Source organism: Hakea prostrata, chromosome 5, assembly GCF_041222555.1.
Source record: "Hakea prostrata isolate BN-2017 chromosome 5, UWA_Hpros_2, whole genome shotgun sequence".
In the NCBI taxonomy this organism is placed as follows: Eukaryota; Viridiplantae; Streptophyta; class Magnoliopsida; order Proteales; family Proteaceae; genus Hakea; species Hakea prostrata.
Genome location: NC_142604.1, coordinates 21,808,916 through 21,818,414, shown reverse-complemented (window position 1 = coordinate 21,818,414; position 9,499 = coordinate 21,808,916). Strand labels below are relative to the sequence as shown.

The window sequence follows — 9,499 nt, the reverse complement described above, 5'->3', positions numbered from 1 at the left end:
AACTTAAAAAAGAAAATATACCCTTAAATGAAAAATCTTATATTTTACTACATCTATTGTCTACAACCACTTTTTGGTTTTTTTACATTTTAACCTGATTTATATTCTTGCATAATTTTTTTTTCACCCAATAAGGTAAATTTTTTTTTTTTTTTGGTTTCTCCATATTCTTTCTTCAGGATGGGAGATAATATTGAAATTTAGTACGGAGCTGACGAATATGTGAAAACTATTGGGGAGAGAGCATCAATTTTAAGGGCGAGTGGCAATGTAGCATGAAGATTCGCCCTTGAGCAAAGGGGTCGACAAGTCACGAAGACATCTTTACTAGACTTGTAAATGGATGATCGAAATCCGTTTCCGAATTCGAATTTTATTCATTTAAGGGTATCCATATCTGAAATTTTTCTTACCGGAAAATATTTGTATCCGTCCGTTAAACAATCGGATTCGGATTCTGATAATTATCAGATCGGATAATATGCGGATAAAAAATTATCCGGATAGAGTAAAGTATTCAACATTTTTTTCTTTGAAAATGGATGATAATCGGATTCGGAAACCGTTAATCGGATAATTGAAAATAAAAAATTATCCGGTTAGAGTAAAGTATTAAACATTTTTCACAAAAAAAGGGTTGATATTCGGATTCCTAATCGGTAACCAAAAATTGTAAAATAAAAAAAAATGACAATTACCATTCAATAATCAGATAGTTTATCGAATCGGATTATTATCGAATATTCGATAAAGTTTCGATTCGAATTTAGATGCCTTCCCTAAAGGCACTAAGACATCTTTACCTCTCTCCCGATTTCTCTCTGAAAACACTGAAACAGTGCTATTGACGTTGGTGTCAATTACAATATATTTAATTTAATTTTAATCGTAGTGGACAACGCAGCCATCCACTATAGCCTGCTTGGATCCAGCTGTTTCTAATTCTATAATGCAGGCTGAGCACTTTCTTCTTACCTTCCCAGCAGTGATGTCTGACTTTTTTCTTCTTCTTCTTCTTCTGGGTTGTCCTCTCTTTTGTCTTGCACTTTCCCTTGGGATCCTATTTATGTCTTGCAGATATTCTCAATTGCATCGTCTCTTGTAGTCTCTGTTTTTCACTCGTCTTTGGGAGTCAAAACTAGAAAGTCGTTGTCCTTCTGATCTTTTGCTTAATTTCACGCCATGGAAGCCAACATGAGCTCCGGACCCTCGTCAACTTCTGATCTTTCGCTTAATGTCTCCACGGCGGCCAACATGAGCTCCGGAGCCTCGTCCAACGGAGCCTCGTCGACTTTTGATCTTTCGCTTAATGTCTCCACGGCGGCCAACATGATCTGCGAAGCCTCGTCCAGCGGAGCCTCGTCTTCGTTCGGTCAGTGGATGTATGATGTATTCTTGAGTTTTTGTGGAGAGGACACTCGTACTAACTTCACCGATCACCTCTTTAACGCCCTTATCCAAGAAGGTATTATTATGACCTTCAGAGACAACGAAGAGCTAAACAAAGGAGAGGACATTTCTTCACAACTGATGGCAGCCATCGAAGATTCCAGGATTGCCATCATCGTCTTCTCTCAGAATTATGCTTCTTCCACCTGGTGCCTTGATGAGTTGTTGAAGATACTCGATTGTAGAAATGGTGGCCGAATAGAAAAGGTTCTCCCTGTTTTCTACAAGATCGATCCGACGGATGTCAGGAAACAAAGCAACACTTATTCTCAGGCATTTATGAGACACGAAGAGCGTTTCGAGAATGAGATCGGGAGGGTGCAGAGGTGGAGGGCTGCTCTCACTGAAGCTGCAAATTTGGCGGGGTGGGATCAACAAAAGGTTGCAGATGGGTAAGTCTTATTAATCAAATCTTTTGGTTAATTGATTTAGTAATCTCTCTTCGTTCTTTTTGTTTTTTCTTTCTTTCATTCTTTTGTTCTTTGTGTTTTTATATATTATGATTTTTTCATCAACATGATCAGGCATGAGGCGGAACTTATAAAGAGAATTGTCACACAAGTGTTGGCAATAACAAACCACCCTGAATACTTGCATGTTGCAAAATGTCCAACTGGACTACAACCCCACATGAACGCCATACGTCGTTTGCTGCATAAAGGCGGTTCCAACATCATAGGAATATATGGCCCAGGTGGAATTGGGAAGACAACCATAGCAAAGGCCATTTTTAACATTATGGCTAGCAACTTTGATGGTAGTTGCTTTCTTGCGGATGTTAGAGAGGTTTCAAGTCACCATCAGGGTTCTCTAAATCTGCAAAAACAGCTTATTTGTGATATCTTGAAACGTGAAAGCATAGAGATCCCCAATGAACACCGGGGAATCACAGTGATCAATAATCATATACACCGTAAAAAAGTTCTTATTGTTTTTGATGATGTGGTGAAGATGATACATTTGGATAAATTGGTTGGTTGTTTAGATAGGATTTGTCCAGGAAGTCGAATCGTCTTGACCACTCGAGATGAACATTTGTTAACTGAGTTGGGTGTGCATGAAAAATATAAATATAGAGTTAAGACAATGAAAGAAAATGAGTCTCTTCGACTTTTCTGCCGCCATGCCTTCAAACAAGATTATCCTCTAGACGGCTATGAGCAGCTCTCAGAAAAAGCAGTACATTATGCAGGAGGCCTCCCATTAGCTCTCGTGACTTTGGGTTCATCTCTTTACCGACGAAGTCCAGCTGAGTGGGTATATCAATTGGAGAAACTAAAAGTGATACCCGATGCTGATGTCTTCAAAAAACTTAGAATAAGTTATGAACTATTAGATGAGCTTGATCAGCGCATATTCCTTGATATCTCATGTTTTTTTGTTGGAGAGTTCGAATCCTGCATAAGAGACATTTTAGATGCTTGCTATCCGAGCGGAGCAGCTGCAATTAAAATTCTCGAAGAGAGGTCTTTGGTAACTATTGATAAATCAGGCTATATACGTATGCATGATCTAATTAGAGACATGGGCAGGGAAATTGTTCGCAATGAGTCTATCAAGAATCCGGGAGAGCATAGTAGAGTGTGGGATATTGATGAAGCCCTTGATATACTGACAAACCTCACTGTAAGTACTACTAACACATACAACTGCACGATGATTTCTTTCTTCTTTCTTTTTTTTATTTTTGTTATTTAATAAATTATCTTTTTTTGTCAGGGAACAAGTAAGGTTGAAGGCTTTCGCTTATCATTTAGCGCGCATGAGGATTTTTGGGGAGTGATCAGAGGTTTTTCCAGAATGCCAAATCTAAGATTTCTTGAAGTTCGCTATTGGTCGGGTGATGCAAGAGGAAATGCTATAAATTGGAAAAAATCTCATCAAGAGGAAGTTATTTTGTTCAAAAACTTAGTTTGGCTTATTTGGGATGGTTGTCCTTTGAAATATATACCAGATAATTTTCATCTGGGGAAACTCGTTCGTCTTCAAATGCGTAAGAGCAGTCTTATTAAAGTTTGGGAGGGGACCAAGGTATGCGAAATTAAGTTTGCCGATTTTTTATTAGACTTTTTTAGTATATTTTATGATATGCAATTGATGAAAATTACGTATGTCTTATCTTCCAGGATCTAAAAATGCTGAAGGTCCTCGACGTTAGCCACTCTTCTAAGTTAACCCATACACTGGATTTCTCTGGACTCCGGGATCTTGAGAGATTGCTTCTCTCAGAGTGCCATAGCTTGGTCGAAGTCCATGAATCTATTCACTGTCTGAAGAAACTTGTGGAATTGAATCTAGCCGGCTGCACCAATTTAACAAATCTTCCACGCGGTATCAACGGATTGGAATCGCTTGAAATACTTGATCTTGATCGTTGCAAAGAGCTTGTGAATTTGCCTAAGGGATTCGGGAAATTGAAACGTTTAAGAACGCTTAATTTGGCAAGTTGCAATTTCATAGGCAATGATATGGCTAGTGATGGTCTTGGAGAGCTTCACTTGTTGGAGTCATTAAAGTTCTTAGATCTGAACTCCAACAGATTATTAAAGAGCCTTCCAATGCTTCCGTCAAGTTTGCAGTATCTTGACATAAAAAGTTGCTATAGCTTGGAAAGATTACCGCATCTGTCAAACTTGAAGCAATTACAGGAGTTAAATCTTAAAGAATGTAAAAACGTGACAGAAATTCAGGGCTTAGAGGGTTTGAAGTCTGCAACATTTATAGACTTGCGGCATTGCAAAAAATTGGAAAGTTCTATGCAGAAGAGAATCTTTCAGGTTTGTTTGTTTACTCACACTAGCTTTCTATCCCTTGAAAAGAAAAAGAAAAAAGAAATACAAATTTTCTAATCTCTTAATTTATATAAAGAACATGATCTGATTTAGTCTCATGGACAGGATATATGTAAAGAATTTGGAGACGGTGAGATCTGTGACATCTTTCTTCCTGGGAGTGAGGTTTCTGATTGGTTTGGCTTTCAACTTCCTAACATGGAGATGCAGCAACAACAAGAAGGGCTGATTGTATGCAGCACCTTTGAACCATTCCATGCGTTGACGTCATCTACCGGTAAATTCCATGTTAGATTTTCTAATAGGCGAAAGAATCTTACATGGACCCGTAAAAAGGAAATGCCCATTCCCTATGGGAAAGAGTTTATTTGGATGGTCAAGATACCTAGTAGTGCTTGTAAAAAAACCGCTGCTCAAATTGAAGACTGGGTTAAAGTAATTGCTTCAGCCTACTTTTGCATGGGGATGAAAAGATATGTCTCGGACAAAATCTCGCTTATCTTTTCTGTAGATAATACAATAGTCAAAAGACAAAGGTTGGCATCAAGTTGGTTCTGAGGATTCATCCATTCAATTATGGTTGGTGTTAGCTATGAATTGAGAACTTTCTTTTCATTTTTATTTTTTTTTTCATTTTTTATTTTCCTTTTTGTAAATTCAAAAAATAAAAATCTTTTGTTGTTTTGATGTTGGATTGGAAAGGGGATAGGTCCATACATGGATTATCTTATTGGGTGTCTTCTAGCACAACTTCTAGCTAAAGAGGGATGATGGCTCCTCTTTTATCATGGATCAACTAATATTTAGTTTAATATTTCATGAAAGTTACGGTTTCTCTGTTACCAAATAGAGGCTCTTCTTTCACTCAAAAAAAGAAAAATTGGTAGCTCTTCTAGTGTCTTGGTCATTCCCTTAGTTAAAATTTTTCATTTTTTTTTAACTTTTCGAATTGATTTTTATCCAGGCCAACTCATGCATGGCTTCACAACATTCTCAAGATAGCTTTTACATATAATTTAAATATACCAACAAGTTTTATCCACGACCTTAAGGAGATTTGAATTCTTAACCTCTACTATGAGTTGTTGGTCGTTTTTACTAATTGAGCCAATTCATTGAAGTTCCCTAACTTAAAATTCACAATGAGGTTATCAAATAAGTTAATGTAGGACCTACATTCATATAAGGTACTATAGGACTTACATTCATATAAGTATAAAAGGATGGTTCGACAGACAAGTTGGATGGAGAGGTAATTCATATGAATAATTAGGACAGTATGAGACCTACACTCATATGATTATAGAAGGATGGTCTTACAGACAAGGTGGGCAGAGAGGTTACTCAAAAAAAATACTGATGATCATAATATGCATATGGGTTACCCAAGCAATCTGATCAATAGTAAGGTTGTGTTTTATATGTAATTTATTAAAAAAAAATTAGAAGAATTGAGTTCTTCACTATAGCGAGATATTGTTTCATTCTCACCATCTCTATCTTATGCTTTGTTTTCTGTTTCTCCATTTGCTTCTTCAACTTCTCAATCTCTTGTTGAGCTATTGTGTAGTTCTCCTGCACTCATGAAAAAGTTGTCACTTTCATTAGTTTAAAACCTCATCATACTCTAAATTTAATTAAGAAATGGGGTTTCATAATAATAAGTTACATGTATGCTTACTTCTGCTTCTGACACAGCTTTCTCTGCCTCTGTCAACCTTACAAGGAGTTCCCCAGCTGCATGAACTGCTTCTGCAGTGTCTTTAAGTTGAATCCTAAGACCTGTGTTCTCTTTCTTCAAGTATTCCCTCTCTACTCTCAAGATTGAGAGCTCCGCAGCAAGTGATTTGATGAAACGGGACCAAGGTTTAAAGTATCCCACGATACCATATGATACTAGTTGATATGTATCCATATTTGACCCAATCGATATGATACATCTTGATACGTCTCTCCGTTGAATTACATTAAAATACATTAGCTAGAGTGATACAATACTCGATACAGGACGATACTTCTCTTAAAATCATCTAATCGATACGATACTCGATACCGATACTTTAAACCTTGAACGGGACCCCTTACACTTGCGTCCTGCTTTTGCAGCTGCATTTTTCACCTTAGCAATCCCTTTCATGATTTTCTTGTGTTTATCAAACAAGTCATTATATTTCTCTTGCAGCTCTACATAGTGTTCAATAATCTTAGCATGGCCAAGTACGACCCTGTTTATTACATCATCCAATTCCATTGTGCAATTCTTCTCCAGTCTCAATTTTGCCTCCAGCTTCTCTGCATGTTGATGGTTTGATTCAAGGTTGTTCTCAATTCATCGGTAAAAGAAATCCACTCACTTTCCTTCTCTGTCCACCTTTGCCTTTCCTTCTGAAGTTTTTCCTCAATCTTATCTTGAGTATTTACACTTTCTCTCATTTGGACTGATCCTGACAATGGATTAGAGCTGGACTGTTTGTCGATGGACTCACTTGAAAATGCTTAAGAGAGTCTTACTTTGGTTGTTTGATGGGGCTAAACAATATGCTAGTGTAAATTAAAGAAACAAACATAGCTGTAATAGATCAAACATTTAACACACAAACCACCACAGACACACATGAATTTTTAACGTTAAAAAACTCGCAAGGGAAAAAACCACGGGACTGTTATCGGAGTCCACCCAAACTTCCACTATCACTAATAATAGGCATACAATAAATATTTCATCTCTATGTAACACTAGAGGAACACAAAATCACAACCACATCATCAAAGAAATGGAAATCAGTGAGAATGGAGAGAAGTCACCAGAGAGGCTTCCCGAGAACTGTGGTAGAATAATATTCTGACCGTTGGATACGAAGAGCTAGGTGCCACGACCATTCCCTTCAAATCTCACTTCATTCCGGCAATGTATCACCGTCGAATTTGCCGAAGAAACTAGAAAAATATCCCTCTTTATTTTCTTCTCCTGCTTCGGCTCTCTCTCACTCTATTTCTCGATTTTTCCTTTCTCTCTCCTGTGTTATGCGGCTGCAGCTTCAAAAACCCTATTGCTTTGACACTTAAACACATGGGGCTCACATGGGTCATGGGCCATGGCCGAACCCAACAGTATCTTCTAATGATGATTTCCCAGATCTGTCTTCCTTAACTGGTAAATCTCCATTTGCCAATGCTTTAACCTGACTAGTTTTAATCTCCTGACTTCGTTGTGGAATGGAATTGTTATTACTCTCCTGTCTGTACTGCTCAACCTGCAGAATTTCTTATTTTGACTAACATGCACAACCTGGTACAGATGGAACAAGTAGTTATTGTGGTGGATGAGAGTTTCTCTCACCAGATAATTTAGCTGTTCAATTTTAGCTGCTTGTTTTGCACAAAGACTTGTAAGATCCTTTTCTCTCGTTTTTGCTTCCTCCAAAAGCTTTTCAGCATCCTAACAAAGTCCAAGGAGATCAAGACTTGAAGCAAAACTCTGCACCAAATAACTGCATATATCCTCCCCATTCCCAATTTGAGATGAATTACATGTGTGAAGTCAATTACATTAGGCACTTGTGTTGTATAGTCTTAGTCCCACATCTAGTAGAAGTAGGAGTTGTTATCCCACATCATAAAGAAGTGGGAGTTTGTTGAGAGTTTTAATCTCAGTTCGAGTAGATGTGGGAGAAGGTAGGATGGGGAGAGGCTATAAAAGATGCCTCCCCTTCCACATGTAATTCATCTCAAAATCTTCCTTCTTGTATATTTATTTATCTATAGTGGAGTTTTCTCTCTTGCCCGTGGTTTTTTCCCTTTAAGGGTTTTCTACGTAAATTCTTGTGTTCTTCTTTTCTCTTATTTGTTGATTGTTCTATTCGATGGGTTTTTCATAATCCAACAACTTGGACTGTCAAGCCCTCAGGAGGCCCACCTTCATTGACCGGCACACTGCACTAGTTGAAGCTATCCTGGCCTTAGGCCAAATCTACTTCTTTTGCAAAACATACACAGCAAAGAAGAATTATCTTGTGCTTCTGATATTTGCAGTTTTGGTGATGCTTGAACTCCAGCATCAGCTTTTTCCACTGCTGGATATGGCTTCGGTGACAAGTGTTCAAAGGACAAGGCAACTGAAGATTTATTTGATGTTGAGTTTCTCTGATGACAGTCAATAATCTGCAAGTCCCTGTGAAAGCTAGCAGCCAAGGACTTTGTGGAGTCGATGAATATTTTGCTTGACCACAAAGAGGAGTTATTATGATCACTTGCTTTAAGTGACTGTCTTAGGACCTCCGGGTTGATTGTAGAATTCTCTGAACTACGACTTTGACTGGTTCCAAGATTTGATGAGGTGGCTATGCTTTTCTTTAAGGTACCAGCAATTTTAGGTGACTCAGACAAGGCTGGGCCTTCAAGGACCGGAGACCATTGGCATGGTTTGATTGAAAGGCCACTTCTGATGGCAGAGTTAATGATACTAGAAGTGTCCGAGCAAGCAAGAAATTTCCCCTTACTTTCATCATTTTCATCAGTAGACAGTTCTTTGTCAGACTTTCTCAAATGGTTATCTTCAGTTTTACTTTCTTCTGGAAATCTGTTCGTGTCATGGTCACTTGAAACATAAGGATCAAAGTTTTCCTCCAAGAAAGATGATTGGATGCAATCTTCATTGTCAAGTAGCCCTCTTGATTTGTCATTAGAGGAACTATGCACATTGTCCAGCTAGTCTGGGAAATATAAATCGCTCAAACTTTTCATTGGAGGAACGCGCTTCCCAAAATAATAACCACCTCCCCCTTGTTTTTTCTTTTTTTTTGGGGAAATTTTGTTTTTCCTTCCCCCCCTCTTCCTAACCTTTCTGTCCTCAATTCACCAAGAAAGAAAAATTCTTTCAAATAAATTAAAAAAGGGGGAGGAGGGGGAAAATACCCTCTTTTTACGCTCGTTTGGCCCTCTCTCCATCAAATTCCCCCTTCCTACCACCCCCCCCCCCCCCAAAAAAACAAAAAAAAAAAAAAAAAAAAAAAAAAAAAAAAAAAAAAAAATAAGTGTTTTTTTGTGGGATATGGATTATTTTGTTTGGGGGGTGGTGGTTTGGGGGGGGGGGGGGGAGGGGGGGGGGGGGAAGAAAAAAAAAAAACCCACGCCCCACAAAAGTAAAATCTAATTTATGGGCAATATATTAACTAAATTAATGTGTATTTATGCTATCTTATAACATAACATATTAAAGTTATCAGTTAGTTATAAAGCATTGTAAAGTGTGGCCTCCT

At 38.0% G+C, this 9,499-nt stretch overlaps 1 protein-coding gene and 1 pseudogene across 1 annotated transcript; one reads left to right on the top strand and one right to left on the bottom strand.

Moving 5' to 3' along the window:
* Positions 1 to 1,086: 1,086 nt before the first annotated feature.
* LOC149015691 (TMV resistance protein N-like) lies at positions 1,087 to 4,799 on the top strand. The gene is made up of 5 exons (XM_089156573.1): positions 1,087 to 1,841; positions 1,974 to 3,075; positions 3,169 to 3,480; positions 3,576 to 4,226; positions 4,347 to 4,799. The coding sequence occupies exons 1-5, from the start codon at positions 1,183 to 1,185 to the stop codon at positions 4,797 to 4,799; spliced, it is 3,177 nt and encodes a 1,058-aa protein (XP_089012699.1). The 5' UTR covers positions 1,087 to 1,182.
* Positions 4,800 to 5,672: 873 nt separating this feature from the next.
* On the bottom strand, positions 5,673 to 9,188 carry LOC149015690 (kinesin-like protein KIN-12C; annotated as a pseudogene).
* Between the last annotated feature and the right edge of the window lie 311 nt (positions 9,189 to 9,499).